Here is a 16,635-nt window from a genome sequence, read left to right as displayed (position 1 = left end):
TCGTCTTCATTGCTTACATACTGCTACTACTATTTGCTCGCTCACGTTGTCCTACACGCTGTTTCGTTATTGCGTTTGCTGCAGCCACTGTCGTACAGCTTCTCCTGGAGTCGAGTATGCTGTCCCTGGACTTCGCTCACTTTGTACGTAAGAAATGGCAACGTAGAATTCATCCAGGTGCATTTTCCAGTGTTGATCGTCTTCATCTTTTGTTCCGCTCGCTCCCATTTCCTGATTCTTGTTAAGGTTCTGCATTACTCGCCGAAATATTGGGCGCGAGTCACCTGCAGCCTTCCCTGCTATATCCGCCATGAAGCGCTCAAAGGTGACCGCTGTCATCCCGACTCGAGTGTCGTCTCCTCCGGCGTTAGTCTCTGCAGACTTCGCGTAGTACTCGAAGAGTGGCCAAAGGATCGTCTCAACTTCAATACCTACAAAACACAGCTTCAAAGTCGCGGAAATCTCACTCTCAGCCAGTAAGCCCAAGTCGCCGAAGAAAGACAAAAGAACTTCTCGAGCTGAGAGCAGGAACTCGGGTTTAGTCTGACTGCTCGCAAGTGACCGAGCGTATAATTCGAGTGCACACGAACCCAGCAAGAGAGTGAAACCCTGAGGTGTCAACATCAACAAGCCACCTTCTCCCGTCTCGTGGAACCGGTCGAACAGAGATTGAACGAAGTCTTTGGACAGGAAACTCGGATGCAGTTGGAGATCACTGAGCATGCGGAACACTGTAGACGAGTTGAGACAGTACTGATTACCGAATGCAGCGATACGTTGGCCGCCGGAGTATTGGACGAGAAGTTTGAGCAGCGGCTTGTGGAAAGCCAGGAAGAGATCTCGCACTTGAGGAGCGAGATGCCAGTTTGCATACGTCTCCATCGCAAACGCTGCAGTTGTTCCAGATGGTGCGGTTGGTTCAGCACTACGCGAAATTGAGTTGCTCGATTTTACACTTGTAGCGGTCGAGTGGACTGGTGATCCCGGAGGAAGAAGCGGTTCACATTGATATTCGAGCATTGTGGAGCTCCCAAGGCTTCCACTTCGAGCGACACTACCCGTCGAGCCGTTATCACTGGGTTGGTACGTGTGTTTGAGCGATGCCTTCTCCATGACGGCGCGTTCTACGACAGCCGTCTCGTGTTCTAGCACTGCAAGTAGTTTTTCCTGGTTTTGAAGGATGTCATCGCTCAGATGACCCGCCCACGAAGTTCGTGAAGGACACAACACCAGACTAGTACCATTTTCACTAGCACCGTTGACAGCTTGGCCATTACTCGACGCAGCTACAGCAGTGCTACTTGCACGACCTTGAACTGCTCCTAGAAGCGACAGCAGGCTTGCCCAGAATCGTTTTAGCTGTTCGCGCTTGGTGTTGCTGGCCGCGAAAACTTCATTTAAAAACCGGTTCAGACCCGTCACGAAGTCCGGAAAAAGAAGACCTCGCTCCACTGCGTAAGGAGGAAGATGGCGAGCTAGTCGATCCGCTAGTGCCTCCCGGTCGATGACTTTCTCCTCAAGTAGCGACGAGTACTCGAGTATACGAACAAGTGAAGACATCGCGAGTCGAGGCGTTGGAGTTTCGCCGTTCATGCTACTTCCTTCTCCACTGTCGGCTGCTGCATGAAGCTGGAAGAGCTCGCGGAGGTTGTTTACGGCGACATCTTTGCACAGTACGAGTACGGAAAACGGCAGTACAAGTCCGTCCCACTCGACGAACGAAGCGAGTTGCGTCTTGAGTGCATGAGCCTTCTCCTCGAGCGTAACGTGGCGCTCTTCCATCTGACGGTAGCGCTCTTCTTCACGCAGGAGCTTCTTCGAGAGCACATCCACGGTGATCCGTTTATCCAGCGAGAAAAACTGGAACCGCTCGAGATCGCTACGTAGCACACGGCTGTAGTCATCCAGAGACTTGGAGTACTTGTCGCGTTCGGCAGCTTTTAACTCAGCCATTTCAACCTGCAAGCGGAGCTCTTTCGTGGCAGCAGACACGTGTGTTTGCGTCCTCCATTGTGACAGTATTGTACGTAACCATGCGCGTTCGGCATCACGAATTACTGTAGTGACGAATCCATGCTTCACAAGCTGCAGTTCCGATCCGCTTTCTGTCAATTCGCCAGTGAGACGTTGAATTTCATCGCGAGAAGTTTGAAGTTTCTCCTCCAGCTTCGTCTTCGCACGTGATAAGGAGAACACGCATTCTTTTGCCTCGGCCAAGCTGCTTTCCAGTTGACGTACACGCTCGAGATTCCCTCGATTATTATCACGTGTTGTAGCGAATTGCCACTTGGACAGGGCTCTACAGATTGCAGCTTTCCTTTGAACCGTGAAGACTACCTTCAGTTTTAATAACCCCAGTTCTAAAGCTCGGGACAGGATTCTATGCTCTCGTTGGATTGCTTTCCAAGTCGTAAAAGTTTTCGCAGCTTGACGGTGTTCCCAGTGGTCCATAAGTCGATCCAAGTGCATCACGCCAAGCAGAATGCGATACGCTTTGGACGCTTTCTTCGCAGTGTCAAGACTTTGCTGAAGCTTCTTTGTTGTTGCAGTATGATGAGTCACACGTGCAGCGTGCTTGAGTTTACTGAGAGCTGCAGCTTTTAGTTTCAGTACACGACTATGGTCCGCATTTGATAGCAGCGTTAGCGCTTGAAGACGGGCTGAAGTCACGCTTCGAGCTGACTCGGACAACTGGAAGAGCGCAGAACGAAGTGTATCTCGTCGTTTCGAGCGCAAGAGTCCGTGAATGACCAAGCCTCGCATACGTTGACGTTCCTCGAGCTCTCGCTCCCCCATGACGTGGTCTTTTCGCTCAAGTTCCTCCACTAGTGACTCGTTCTCAGCCGACAACTTTGCCATCTTTTGGAACTTGCTCGTCTCGGACGCAATCTTGTCCAACAGATCTGCCTGTAGAGACTGGTTTTGCTCCATGAGTTGCTTGGTTTGCAGCTTCAGCTGCTCTTCGCTCTTACTGGTGAGCGTGAGCTGGTCGCGGAGTGTCTTGACGAACTCGTTGGAGCTGAGAGCTTGCATCTCGCGCTTCTGCGTTTCTTCCTTTAGATTGCGGTTCTCTCTTTCAATGATGTCAAGGTGGAGTTGTTTCTCGCTGAGCTGCATCGTCTTCTCGTTTTGCAATTTCTCACTAAGAAGTCGAAGTTTCTCCTTGTCGACTGCAGAGTCATCATGAGCCTTCTCCACTTCAACTCGCAGCAAGTTCTTCTCATGTTGCAACGTTTGTTTCTCTTGTTGTAAGAGTTGCTTGTCCCGTTGCAGTTGCTGCTTCTCTTGCTGCAGTTTCTCAAAGTCCGATAAAGGAACAGAGGGCACAGTTGATTCAGGTGATGGATGTGAAGACGGGGTAGACGGTCGTGACGTCCGCGATCGTCTAGAAAAGGAACCAGACTCTCGACCGTCTTCACTCACAGGACTCATAGACGAAGCGCTGTGCATCGAGTTGTGTCGTTGAAGACGAGACTCTTTCTGTTGCTTCACAGCAGATTCCTCACGACGCGAAGGCGTCGCAACTTCAGCTTGAAGAGTCTGTAGCAAAGTGTCTAGTCGAGCATCGGAAGCTGCACGTTTGTACTTCTGTAAGCGTGTAGGTGAAGGCTCATCGTGCTTGCTGCTACTCGGTGTGACGACGTTTTCTTCTGCGCGTTTTAAGTCTTGCCACATTTCCCTGCGCTTCCACTCATCTAGAAGACGTGACGAACTTCTCTTCGTGTTGTCGGTTGAATCCCAGAACTGCGTGGGTCGAGATAGACCTGTTTGACCGTCATCACTGCCATTGGAATGCTGGACGGAGAAGACCTTCGTTGTGGTGGTGGATCGAGGGGTTATGAGGCTGTTGGCGCGCTTGTAAGGTGATGTTGATGGCGACAATGACGTCAGTGTCGGAGATGAATCACTTCGACCACTTTTGTCGAGTGGAATAATGTCCGGAATGGGGTGGATCATTGCTGACGAGGCACTATTATGTTCAGAGTATGAGTTGCCTCCTTTAAGAGCTGTGAGTCCTGCAAGCCTCGGAGACGATATGTTCGCCACCGGTTCACCAGTAGCGTCGACTACCATGAGGGACGCCGTTGTGTCTTCTTCTACCGACAAACTCGACGAACGAGACGCGGTCCTCTCATTATCCTCTTGACTGTCAAGATGTTGTAGCGGCGCGTTGAACTCGCTAGCATGTTCGTTATGGGAGTCCGGGAGATAGTCATCCAGCCAAGCGTCTTCAAAGTCCCCATCGCTGATGTCTCCTTGGCCGTTGTCTCGGGACCGATCAGAGAACGCATCGTCACTACCAGCTTCATTTTCCTCGTCGTCGTTGTCCGGTGCAGTCTCCCAGGCCGGACCGCTTTCGTCATCCGGAGGATATTGCTCCTCATCACTCGAGACCCCATCGTGGAGATCTACCATGACTTCAAGTTACGAAAGCCAAGTCGCAAAATAGTCTTAGCACAAAGCAATCACCTGATACCATGTTAAGAAGGCCAAACGGACGCAAACGCGTACAAATGTAGCCATTCAAAACTTCTCCTATTTATACCGGCAAGAAAGATGCAGGCACACGCTGTACACTAACTTCACATTTCTTGGTGGATAATGGACCCAGCTGACACCCTGTTACATGTTAAAAAGGCGAAATGACGAGCTGTTACCTGCGTCGATGCTTAAGCTGAAATCCGTCCAATCATCTAAAAATCTACCACGCACAACCAACTTGCTTGAAGCAAGCCGAGGAGAGGAGCCCTGTCGCTCTCTCGCGCTAGTGTTGGTGTGTACTTAGATGAGCTTTTTGCTCTTGAAAAACTTCTTGAGGTACATAACCTGCCACACGCCCATGCCAAGGAGCACGACGATGGAGAAGAAGCTGAACCAGAGCACGCGCGAATTGGTAGACTCGTTCGTGTTGCGCATGGTGGCCTCGCGCTCGCGCATGTAGAGCATCTCGCGGTGGATCTCGTCCACTGTGTCCTCCATCTTGCGCAGTTCCTTCTCGACAGGCATGAGGTGCTCGCGCTTGGCCACTTCCGTGTAGTCTTTGGCCTCCACACCGTGCTTAAAGTCGAGCATCACACGCACGGGCTTGTCGTTGCTGTTGACGAAGCACACGGCATAGTTGCCACCAGCATCCGCAGTGAACGAGAACTTGTGGATATCGTCGGACGACGTGTCGATGTTAGCGTCCTGCTTGAGGAACTTGCGCAGCGGGTCCGTAATGGCCAATGAGACGCCCGATTGGCCACGCACGCCGCCGATCACGTTGTAGTGAACCACCACGAGGCTTCCCTGAGCTACCTCGTCGCTCAGACACTTCTCAGCGCGGCGTCGGATGTCAAATTGCACGGCATTCAAAGAGACGGCGCTCAGCGCCAGCACTAGCAGCGTCAATAGCGACTTGATCATTGCGACCTTGGCGGTGTCCCCCTGGGGTAACGAATTTGGATTTGTGTAGCTTTGAAGCGATAGGACGACGTCACTTGACCTGAAATAATGAATATGAGATAGAGAAGGGTTTATGTATTGGACATCATTTTTGAATTTTGGACATCATGGACGAAGTGCCGCGAAGAGACTCGCGCGGTGGCCCGGACAGGGTGCGCACCAACGATATAAACTATGTGGTGATGATTGTGGGCTCTAATGCTTAATGTATTCGGTTTTGGTGTTGTAGGAGTGGTTTCAGAAGGAGAAACAGCGTATCGAGGATGAAATTCGAGAGGTTTAATTGCCAAAATTTGACTCCTCAACTTAAACTTTAAAGCTTAAAAGCTGTTGTGTGCTCCAGGGGATGCAGGAAGCCGTGTCAAACGTGCACATCTTGAACCAGAACATGGAACACCTCAACGATGTGGTTCGTCACTAGACTCGCGACTAACAACTTGTACGATGCTCCCTGTAATTGATTGCTTCTTGCTATTGACAGGGCCAAGAGGTTGTCGCTATTTCATCTGTGTGGGTGGGGTTCCTGCGTCAAATGACTTCATCCAGCGAGAAAGCGCTGTAAGAGCATGGACCGTGAACGAAAGCCACGTTGGCGTAATTTATTGCTTTAGCCAACCCATTAGAATATGTGCCTATCATCTACTAGTGTGACTGCACAGCAATTTGCTGCTGTTGTTCTTGTTGCAACTTGGCTTTTTCTCGTAGTGCAGCAAGAACCTTTTCCTCAAATGCCAAGTGTTCCTTCAGTGAAATTGGACCCCCAGGCAGCGTCACCACGTTGCGCTTTGACGTTGACTTCGTCGTCGTCTTGTCTTCCGTGGACGTGAAGCCGTCCGTCTCTACGATGTGACCTTGGATCGAGACTTCTCGCCAGCAGTCCTTGTGTCCCTCAACGCGTACAGCATTCGAAGCTGCTACAGCTTCAGTGAAAATTACCTTCGCAGACGACGTCTTCATTTTGATAGACTCGATCTCGCCATACGACCGTAACTCTCGACTAAGCGTGTCATCTGAGTGCGAAAACCTCTTTTTATCCCACTTGAACGTCACAGTGCGTTGTGATTTCGGAGCACCGTGTGATTCTTGGTTTTTATTCAGCTCAGCTCGCCGCTTCGCTTCCCGAGCTAGTCGATCTTGCAGCTCTTGCTGGCGAGCCAAGGCTTTCTCACGGAGCTTGGACAGCTCAGTCTTCTGCTGCTTTGCACTGGGTTTCCTCGTGCGCTCGAAGCTCTGTTCCTTACGCAGCAGCTCTGTAATCACCAGGAATATAAACGTCAGATCAATCGTAAATACTGAGTAATTGTAGGGGAAAATGAGCACGCACCATCCCGCATCTGCCTACGCTTGCCATCGAGCTCTGCGTCTCGCTCGCGCTGCTTCTTTTTAGCCAGCAACTCGCGCGACAGCTTCTTGTCATAAGCCTCTTTCTTCTTAGGATCCAGTAGAATGTCACGCGCGTGTGTCAACTCCAGAAATTTTTGTACTGCAGCATCAGCATAGTGTTAGAAGAAAAGCAAGGTTATAGCTTTATTCTCCGCGTACCGTCGCCGCCGCGGTCAGGGTGGTGCAGGATGGATTTCTTCTTGTATGCACGGGCTACCTGGCGCTCATCCGCCGCCGGCTCGAGTCCTAGGATCTCGTACAGGTCCTCACGGAACCCATCGTCGCCTGCCATCGAGACTACTGTGCGATTATTGTAAATTGAAAGGCAACGCTGTGTGATTCGGCAAAAATCCCCAAGAAGCGCGATTGGATTGGTTAAAATTGACCTCTACATGCTCTCGAATAGAAGCCCAGCAGCCATTTCGACGTTTCCGTTGCAAGTCTGCAACGCTTGGATCGCCTTTAGTAAAAGCAAGCCAGCACACGTCACAGATTTCAACAACTTATGCTAAAGCAAGAAGATATTTGCAAGAATTCGTACCCGTTGCTCCGGAAACCCCAAGCCTACAAGCTGAGCGATCTTCTCCTGGTCGCTCTGACCTCCCGCTGCAACTGGAGCTGGAGGAGGCGTTGGAACCGCAGCAGCAGAAGTTGGGGTGGAGCCTGGAGTTGAAGCCGGAACGGGGACACCATCAATTGTGGCTGGAGGTTGCGCAGAAGCTGCACGGTTCTCCGACGTAGGAATTTCCTACCGCACAGAAGTTCCAGTAAATAACTATAACGAATGACGCGGTAGAAAATATCAGACACGTACATGCTCCGGCAGGAAAGAAACCTCGTGGAAGCTGTCACCTTCGTGGAGACGCAAAACACTTTTGCTCAGATCAATGCAGCACTAGTTGCAGGGGGAGAGAGGATACACGCTTAGCTCTCAATAGATGATCAATATCGGGGCATGCGTAATGGCGAACCTGATGTCGCTTGAGCATATCGAGGCCGAACAGGAAGTCCACGCCCTGCTGGTCCAGAATCGTGAAGCTGCAGTTATAGAACTCGTTCCCGATCTTGAGAGGAGCCATGTGCACTCGTCCAATGATCTTAGCCGTGCCAACACCGACTGCCTATTGTACCAAAAGCTCAAGCGTTAGATATTAAAAGTTGCTGTATAAATCTCACAGATACAACAGCACCTGGCCAGCGAAACGTTTGTCTACGAGCCTCATGATGCCACATCGCTCCGCACAACTCTTCAGATATGAGAGGCCAACAGAAAATCAGTACTTTTGGTGATACAGAGACGATTTGTGAACAAGCAATAGTGGTTTTACCGACGACATGATGGTCGACTGCGCTCCGGAGTCAACGAACGCCTTCACTTGCGTTCCGTTCACCTCGCACGGAATGTAAAGCATAGTGATATGGCCAAATGCTTCAGGCATCTCCTCAATCGCGATCTCCATATTCTTCTGGACATTCGATAGACGAATACGCTCGGCAATTTTGGCCTGGGCCTCGGCGTCGAAAGGGTTCCGTTCCAAAGCTTCAATCTCCTGCTGCTCCTCGAACTTCCGCGATGCAGCTTCCATGTGCATCTGCATCAACGCCATACGCACGTCCTAAATGAAATAAAGAAGTATCAAAGTTAGCTGGAATCTCTACTGGCAATAGCACGGAGATCCACGCACCGACACACTCTTGGTCTGCAGTGCCGTGGCCAACTTCGGATTCACTTGTTGTAGCTGTAGCACAGAATATCGCTAGCCTTAAATATCCCAAACTCGTTCTACACAGCCCCATATCCACTCACCTCCACCAGAAGCTGGGGATTCTTGTCCATAATGTCAAGAAGTACCTCCGGCGTGGGGTTAGCCTGTCCGGAGACCATGACCGTTGTTAGAGATGTCACCCTTTCTTTTTAGCTCTCCAAGAAGCTTTTCTTACTGGAATGTCGTGCAGCTTCATACCCGGACGAGTCGTGAATCCCGCCGCCGTCAGGATATCAGGTCTTGCAGCAGCCGGTGCAGCCGAGGGATTACGCATAATGACCAGAAGATCGTCCTCTTTCACACCCGCTTGCTCAAACTGTCGAGTGCGCAGTTAGATTCATCTCATTTAGCATGCAAAAAAAAACGCAATTTTCCCTCGTGATACTTACCGTTTGGTCAAGACGCAAGGGATTACCATTCAGCATCAGCACTTGAGCATTCGCAGGGATACCAAACTACAAGGATGTGCGCAAGTTAGCGTAGCGAATTGGTACATCAATGGAGCAGAGCTGGGCTCACCTGCTGCTGCAACTGCGGACCCACGGATCCGAGTTGCTGCGTGGGCTCCGCGGTGATCTGCGCCACTTGGTCGCCGTCAGTCGATGTCACCATCACCTGCATTCTTGTATGATCTTGCGTGGAAGTGTTCTCTTTTTGATACGGACAGGGTGTCATTGCTATACTCGCTTAAATACGAACGCCAAGACGAATGTCTACTGTATCGATAATAGATCAACTGTACCCGACGATGACTGCGAGGTCAACTGTTTGGCTACGAACCTATCTGACCACGGCTTTCTACGCGATAGATGTCCGTAATGACGATCAAGTCGTCGGTCAAACACATCCTGTGACTGATATTTGCTCCAACAGACCGCGTACGCACTCGTCCATCCACTCGCCATCGAGAGAATGAGGCGTGCGGTGCTCCACAGTCTTAGTTCGATTGGCGGGGAGGCCAGCAGGGGGCCAGCCAGCATCATTCCACGACTAGTCGTCGTATTTTCATTTCTCGACTTCGCAGGTTATCAGCAAGTACTAAAAACAGGAGAACAGTTCCCTAAACGATGACCACAACTTTTCGATGTACAACACTAGAGACGTCCATGCAAATGCAAGCCTGCCGAATGTTCTGGTGCGTCACCAAGCAGCAGTTGATACAGGTCTACCCGTGTCAATATTAACTTCAGCATTGTTTGGGTGCAGGCATAAATCCACGATCAGTATCGTCCTCAGACGGGAACTGGGAGATTGCACTCCGAGTCGAGAGGTTCCAGTGCTTTACGTTAAGCGTCCCGCAATATTCGGCGGTGACTTAGAAATCGACCTCGGTGGCAGCGTTCACCCAGTGCGTATGCTTCCAGTATCGGGCAAGGATGTACGCAATCTTCGCTTTGGACTCGTATACGGACCCAAGCGAAAGCGCATTCGGTTCCGCGCACCTGATGCAGCGACATACGATAATTGGGAGATGATTCTCGAAGTTGCTGTCGAGAAAGCGGCAGCGGAGCGACCAACATTCCCCTCATGGCCGTATCCTGGCACATCACCTAGCTTATCAGCAATAGAAGACGGATACACCTCGGAGGAGTTCGGCTTCAGCGATGGCGACGGCTGCGACGAGATCAAGACAAACCCCTCGCGGTCTAAACTACTACAGCCACCGCAGAATCCTATGACTGGCAGCTTTGTGGACTTCATAGACCCCCCATCTCCACGAAAAACCTCAAGCGACGCAGGCAGCACTGAGGACGCCTACGACCGCATCCCTTCGACCGAGAGCGAGTATGCGATGACGATCATGCCGCTTGCTCGAGAGGTCGAAATAACACGACCCATACCATGTCCCGACAATTACCCGTACGTCAACAGTAAGGTGATCGTACAGAAGGACGCGACCCTTTCCAACCAAGAGCCTCAAGAAGAGGTCGTTTGGAGCCCCAAGAAGCCACAATTCGAAAAACAGTTCGCCACTCGTCTTCAGCTCATTTCCAGCAACGGGTTGGAAGCTGCCAAACTCTCCGTGGGTGACTACTTGACGTGGGTGCGAACAGGGTTTGATCGCAGAGACGAGCGAGAAAAACTCAAGCGAGCGTAAGTCAAACAAAGATTCTTGTTGAAGTTGTTTTTAATCAGATTCGACTAGCTTTAGCTTCAAGTGAAAATCTTTTTGGCCAATCAATGGCGATCTGACAACTGACAACAATAGCGACTATATGCTCAGCATCATTTACGAGACACTCGATGCGTCGCTTCTAATCCAGTTCCGACAATGCCCGGGCCCATGGAGTTCTACGTCATGGACGAGGACACTCCGCTGCTGCGGCTGCCAGAAGAGTCTCCGCGCGACCCGGAGCTTGCCTCGTACCCTGTGGCCGTCAATAGCGGAGACTCGAATTCCATGCGTCGCAGTCTGCCAACGACTGAGCTAGAGCTGAACGTGGACAAGATATCGTTTCTCTTCAGCCCCTCAGCACGACACGGTTACGGCAGTCCTCATAACTACAAGAGCTTCGCCGACGTCCCGCTCAACGGATCAATGCAGGACCGCGATGAACTCAACATGCTGGATCCGTACTTCGACGTGACCCCGCCGCGTCTCCGTGTGGCTTTCGAAGGTGCAGCACCAGAGGAAGGAGGAGACTTAAGCTACGATGGATTCCGTGTTGCATTGGAGACACTAGGCATCCGATGCTCGGACGACTCGGTGTTTCTAAAGCTGGTGCAGAGTATTGACAGAGAGCAGAATGGACAGGTCTCGTTGCAGCAGTTTGACGCTGCAGTGCATCGACTCAAGTTGATGCACATGTTCGACGAAGGAACTGTACAAGAGATGAGAACTGCGGGCTACCAACAAGCAGCACTATCTGTATCCGACTTCTCAAGCACCAGACTGCAGAGTTTTGCCTTACGACAGGAGAATTTACACGAGTTCTTCACTGCACATCGACCCGAGTGGGTGAACGTGCGTTGGATCAACTTGGACGGACGAGATAGTCTGAACCTCAAGAGATTGGCTATCAAGTATCGCCTGCATCCTCTTGCTATTGAGGACACGATCGAGGGTCATGAACGACCCAAATTTGATCGATATGATGGCCATCTGTTCCTTGTGTTCCCAGTGCTGAGGATGCAAGTGGCAGACAAAGGACTTCCTTTGGAACGCAAGCGCAATCGACTGTTCTCAGACACAGGAGGGGTACCTCTGCCGACTTTTGTCAAGCGCATGTCGTTCCACCGAAGTATCAGTGCTGCCACGGACGGCACCGAAGAGGACGACGAAGAGCCTTTTAAGCTGTGGATCGAGCACGTATTTATCTTCGTCGTGGATAATGACACGGTCATCACAGTCAAAGACGGCGGCGACAGTGATATTTGGGCCGAACTGAACCGCCGATTGGCTGTGCCATACTCCAAGCTACGGCATAATGATGCAAAATTCCTTGTGTACTCGGTGCTCGACGTGATCGTGGACCAGGTAACGAGCGTCGTTGACTCGATCACGGAGTGTTTAATCGCGCTTGAGAACCAACTGGAACAAGAGCGTCATCGCTTCGAGTTGCGCTCGTTGAGGGTATTGAAGAACGAGTTGTTTCGACTTCCTCGACTGCTTAAAGCAGCACGAGAGGTGCTGAAGAATATCATCGAGAGCAAAGATTTCGACGCTACAGTGACCGACTACGTCCGTGATGTTCACGACCACGTGGTTGTTGCACTTGACGATATCGAGCAGCAACTGCAGATGTGTCGCCAACTCACGGAAGAATACCGAGACGCCAAGGCGAATCAGATGAACTACGTCATCTACACACTCACAGTAGTGACGACAGTTTTCTTACCTGGCCAATTTCTCACTGGGGTGTACGGCATGAACTTCGACGACATGCCCGAACTTCATGAACGGTATGGCTACGCGCTTTTCTGGATCTTTGCGATTGCCATCGCTGCTGCACTGCAACTGTACTTCCGCTACAAGCAATGGATTTGAGTTACTTCTACACCTGTGTGCAAAATACGGGGTGCACAATAAATAACAAAAAGAACTACCAATAGAACGCCCGAACATCCTTAGACTCACAAATGGATACATTTCGTCTTGTCTTACGTTTGTATCATGGTGCAAGTAGCTCCTGCAGAAACCCCTTCTTCTCCGGAGACTCGCGGAACAGAGACCTGCCAGCAAGATAAGTATGTATACCTTAGGTTAGCTCAACTTTACCACAAAAAAACATTGTTCTGCCCACCTCACGAGTGCAGCCAGCTCTTTCGAAGAGAACGCGTCTAAACTGCCGCTGTTGAACTTTTCGCGAACTGTTGTGAGCGGGTCCATCTAAGAAATACACATACAGTCAGTTGCATTCTGCATATTTGAGTAGCGAGAAATCAGACTTACCAGGATCGCTGTGAGTTTTGATAGCCTCCCGATGCTTGGAACATGTTTAGCAGCTTGGGCAGGCGAAGCAAACATCGTTTCAGACTACATACACATACACGTCTACTTGTGAGCACATCGGTTTTTAATGCTAACCGAACGAGACCAGAGTGTCTTACCTCAACTAGCAATGACAGCAAGTGGTGGAGATGAGCTCCGGTGTTTTCGGAAATTTTCTACAGCACACATTATGAGTACAAGGGTTAAGTTTGTACATACTAAAGCTACACACCGTTTTAGTGAGCACGCCATCGACAAAATTCTTCACAAGCGGCTCGAGCATTCTTGCCATGACTTTGTTGTAAACTGCTAGCGGAAGTCCGTCGTGCCACGATGAGCTCATTCCGTTTAGCTTGTACAGCACACTTTTCAGGAAACTCTCCACACGCTCCGCATCATACTCTGAGTCAAGAGCACCAAGCGACTTCAGCATCAGCATAACAAGCACACAGCACTTGAAAGTTAGTTCACACCATCCAGCTAATTAATTTTTGTGTCTGCTGTCGTACCGGTAGAGTCTTCATTCCGGACAAAACGTCCTCAATTTGTGCCGCAGTGTATGTAGTCAATGCCCGCTCACCAGCGTCTCGGAACGACGGGATCATATCGATCATAGTTGCAGTCTGATCCAGCGGCGCTGGAAGCCTACCACAGCGTCGAGCAGGTTAGAGTTAAGCAAAATGCAGCAACACCTCATAAATACGTACTGGTGCTTGTAGAGATGTCCAATTGTCACCATGTGATACGTGATGTACAGGCAATCGTTATGATAGAGCATACAGGTACGCGGGTCGTTCGTGATATCATCCTCGTAAAGCGTGGGGACAATTGTGCGGAACAGGACGAAGAGATCACGAGCTGTCTGGAACAGCAAATTTGCACTTGGAGTCCCGGAAGTGCAGGCCTCAACTAGCGTTTGATGCGCTAACTCGACCACCTCATGCGCACAAACCGTCACGCGGTAGTTGGGGACCTGGAAGCAACTGCTTTCCACCTCATCCGTGTCCGCATTGGCGAATGAAACACTCGACCCACTGTCTCCCTTGCCGGTGCCTTTGTCTTTCTTGCCCGAATCAGTGGAGCCAGTGAGACTGCACTTCTCAGAGGCACCATTAATCTTCACCGAGTCTCTATAATCACGACGCATCATATCTCGTCCGTTGCTCAAGATTACTTGACGGCGCTTCTTCGAGTGTAATCTACGAACAAAGCAATGGCTGTGTGAATGACAACATACTGCCGAATATAGCCAAATCGAGTTGCAACGTACTGGTTGAGTTGGTCGACGAAGCCTCGCAGTTGGCTATTGCTGCACGCCGAGAAGCCGATCGCCACCAGCGTGTTCTCTAAGCTCGTAATCTAGAAAAAAAGCACTCAATTAGTCCAGACCTGTCTTCCAGTTATCGCACATGTGCACTTACAGCAGTTGTCAGGACTCCTCGATATGCCTCAAGTGCCGCAGCATCCTGAGGAATTTTATCCTGTAGCAGGTTCATGAGCTGAGCTTCAAGATTACCCGGAATCTTCCACATGAAGTCTCCAAGTTGATTCATAAGCTCAGCATTGCCAGCAAACAACTCGGCATGTACAAACTGAAGCACTCCCACAACGTTGGCGCATTTGCTCTGCACCTCCGCTATTTCACTCTCACGTGGCACATCCTTCGTATTCTCCACCACAATTTTAAGCGTCACACCGCTGTCATTTCGCATCTGCTTTAGTGTTCCACGTGGCATCTGCAACATCGGTTTGATCAGGTGCTGGGAGATGGCCTTGGCAATGTCCTTCATCTTTGGTGTCAGGATATCGAGCACTTCACATGCCTTCCAGAAGTCATTGCGTCGTTCTTCCACCGATATATTCGCCCCCTCACATCCATTCTCCGAGAAACCAGTCGTCACCTTCAACGCGTTATCCTTCCACACCGCAGTGCACGAGAAATACCTCGTGAGTTGATTCAAAAGTCGGTTCTTCTTGCTCAGCAGCTGCAGCTTCACGACGCGAATGATCTTCCTGTCATCCACACTGCCTCCTTCTCCTTCCTCAGCCTTCACAAGCTCGTTCACCAATCTTTCCACTTCCGCGACACCTTCAGCTGCCGCAACGAAACGCTGGTTGTCAATAGCTTCGTCCACATCTCCCAATAGCCGGTCCATCTCCGTAAGTTGCTCGATAAGTGTCAACATGGTCTTGGACTGCTGCACCTGCTTCTTAAGCCGCTCTCGCTGAGTCAAAGACAGCAGCAGCTGCGCCTCGGGCGCCATCTCACCGCTCTCATCGAGCTGCAAGCGGTCCACGGCGTCCAGCAGCGCGACGTTTAGGCGACGCATTTTTTCCTGCAGATCCGACGCATCGACGTCGTCACCGGCCAAAGGGAATGCGTGTGACGCGCCCCATTTGGCCGCGATCTTGACGGCCTCATCCGCTGTGATTGAGGACTCGGATGCGTAAAACGAGCGCAAAGCTTCCACCACATCACCCCGAACCTGGATAATCTCCCCGTGAGTCTCCTCGAGCTTCCTGTGGACTGTCGACAATCAGCGGAACGCTAATTGCATCTAGATATGAGTGCAAGGCACGCACCGCGTTAACGTGTCGAGCGAAGCCATCAGGGTTGTAAAAGGCGAAAAATTTGGCCGGGTGGAGGTTTAATGAAAATGGAAAAAAGTTACCAGAATTTTTTCTTTAACATTTTAAGCCACCACGAAATTGTCCACCCTTTCTTTCTCCAAACGTGTTTTTTTTTAACAACGCTGAAGTACTTTTTTCTGTACTTTTTGTCTCTTGCTGTACATTTTAGTGTAACATTCCAAACTAGAAATCGACTCGCTAAATTTCAATTTAGCGAGTCGACTTCAACCTTTCTCAGATTTAGCATGCCCAAAATAGCAAAATCAAACTACCGAACTGGGATTTAGTATAACTTTGAATGCTGGGCACATACCCAAGCTTAAATTCGCAACCCAAAATCAGAAGCAATACTTTATTTCATATTAAAAAGTATCTTAGCTTATGTATTTGAAGTTTCCGACTTTTGCGAGAGCTGCTCACTCTCTATTTTGCTGCTGTCAAGCGCAGGTCCCGACGTTACCCTTCGGGGGGGGGGGTTCACAAGCGTCTCCGTATCCCATCAGGCGACAGTGATCCGGCATAGGCCACAGCGGCCCTCGTGTCCTGGCTTTTTTGCACCTAAACGGATCGCCAATGGCTCATTGGAGGCACTGCGGAGCGAAAGTCCGGTTATCCGGTACCCGTGAATTTCCAGTCTTTGACCATTCGTGCTTTACTTGGTGGTATTTAGAGAGTCAGGATAGAATTAAACTTAAAAAGAGTAAAATATACTCTGGGGCAAGGGGCTGATAGCCCGGACATGTCAGAATTACTTTTAGAGGGCTAGGTGACGTGTAAAACTAAGGTTTTATGACTAAAGCCGTACTTTTACCAAACCCTTACACTAAAATGTGCCCTTTATTGTTAACTTTATTTCTGACTTTGCTGCCAATAATTGAAATTCCACTTTGATCTTGTAAACATATCTTTGAAGCCAAATCTTACTTACGTATGGCAATCTTTATTTATGGAACTCTTATTTAAGGTCTTTAACGCCCA

The 16,635-nt window shown here is 50.2% G+C and overlaps 7 protein-coding genes across 7 annotated transcripts; 2 read left to right on the top strand and 5 right to left on the bottom strand.

Annotated features, from left to right (window-relative positions):
• Positions 1 to 66: 66 nt before the first annotated feature.
• PITG_00657 (uncharacterized protein) lies at positions 67 to 2,469 on the bottom strand (the record flags this gene model as incomplete). The annotated part of the gene is made up of 2 exons (XM_002909188.1): positions 67 to 2,299; positions 2,354 to 2,469. The coding sequence occupies 2 exons, from the start codon at positions 2,467 to 2,469 to the stop codon at positions 67 to 69; spliced, it is 2,349 nt and encodes a 782-aa protein (XP_002909234.1).
• Positions 2,470 to 4,739: 2,270 nt separating this feature from the next.
• PITG_00656 (uncharacterized protein) lies at positions 4,740 to 5,438 on the bottom strand (the record flags this gene model as incomplete). The annotated part of the gene is made up of 1 exon (XM_002909187.1): positions 4,740 to 5,438. One exon carries the CDS (start codon positions 5,404 to 5,406, stop codon positions 4,783 to 4,785), a length of 624 nt encoding a protein of 207 aa, XP_002909233.1.
• Positions 5,439 to 6,087: 649 nt separating this feature from the next.
• Positions 6,088 to 7,120, bottom strand: PITG_00655 (uncharacterized protein; the record flags this gene model as incomplete). Its single annotated transcript, XM_002909186.1, has 3 exons — positions 6,088 to 6,695; positions 6,770 to 6,928; positions 6,988 to 7,120. 3 exons carry the CDS (start codon positions 7,118 to 7,120, stop codon positions 6,088 to 6,090), a joined length of 900 nt encoding a protein of 299 aa, XP_002909232.1.
• Positions 7,121 to 7,216: 96 nt separating this feature from the next.
• Positions 7,217 to 9,215, bottom strand: PITG_00654 (DNA damage-inducible protein 1, putative; the record flags this gene model as incomplete). The annotated part of the gene is made up of 11 exons (XM_002909185.1): positions 7,217 to 7,288; positions 7,370 to 7,576; positions 7,637 to 7,723; positions 7,800 to 7,949; positions 8,019 to 8,075; positions 8,157 to 8,444; positions 8,514 to 8,567; positions 8,636 to 8,698; positions 8,770 to 8,910; positions 8,984 to 9,049; positions 9,114 to 9,215. 11 exons carry the CDS (start codon positions 9,213 to 9,215, stop codon positions 7,217 to 7,219), a joined length of 1,287 nt encoding a protein of 428 aa, XP_002909231.1.
• Positions 9,216 to 9,661: 446 nt separating this feature from the next.
• On the top strand, positions 9,662 to 10,390 carry PITG_00653 (uncharacterized protein; the record flags this gene model as incomplete). The annotated part of the gene is made up of 3 exons (XM_002909184.1): positions 9,662 to 9,729; positions 9,801 to 10,184; positions 10,345 to 10,390. The coding sequence occupies 3 exons, from the start codon at positions 9,662 to 9,664 to the stop codon at positions 10,388 to 10,390; spliced, it is 498 nt and encodes a 165-aa protein (XP_002909230.1).
• Positions 10,391 to 10,878: 488 nt separating this feature from the next.
• On the top strand, positions 10,879 to 12,582 carry PITG_00652 (CorA Metal Ion Transporter (MIT) Family; the record flags this gene model as incomplete). Its single annotated transcript, XM_002909183.1, has 2 exons — positions 10,879 to 11,316; positions 11,365 to 12,582. The coding sequence occupies 2 exons, from the start codon at positions 10,879 to 10,881 to the stop codon at positions 12,580 to 12,582; spliced, it is 1,656 nt and encodes a 551-aa protein (XP_002909229.1).
• Positions 12,583 to 12,875: 293 nt separating this feature from the next.
• PITG_00651 (centromere/kinetochore protein, putative) lies at positions 12,876 to 16,178 on the bottom strand (the record flags this gene model as incomplete). The annotated part of the gene is made up of 9 exons (XM_002909182.1): positions 12,876 to 12,905; positions 12,988 to 13,071; positions 13,146 to 13,202; positions 13,259 to 13,450; positions 13,536 to 13,671; positions 13,734 to 14,156; positions 14,264 to 14,385; positions 14,448 to 15,553; positions 16,118 to 16,178. 9 exons carry the CDS (start codon positions 16,176 to 16,178, stop codon positions 12,876 to 12,878), a joined length of 2,211 nt encoding a protein of 736 aa, XP_002909228.1.
• Between the last annotated feature and the right edge of the window lie 457 nt (positions 16,179 to 16,635).

The sequence above is a fragment of the Phytophthora infestans genome, genomic scaffold, assembly GCF_000142945.1.
Source record: "Phytophthora infestans T30-4 supercont1.1 genomic scaffold, whole genome shotgun sequence".
In the NCBI taxonomy this organism is placed as follows: domain Eukaryota; phylum Oomycota; class Peronosporomycetes; order Peronosporales; family Peronosporaceae; genus Phytophthora; species Phytophthora infestans.
The sequence above is the reverse complement of the archived record's forward strand: the minus strand, read 5'-3'. Positions and strand labels throughout refer to the sequence as shown.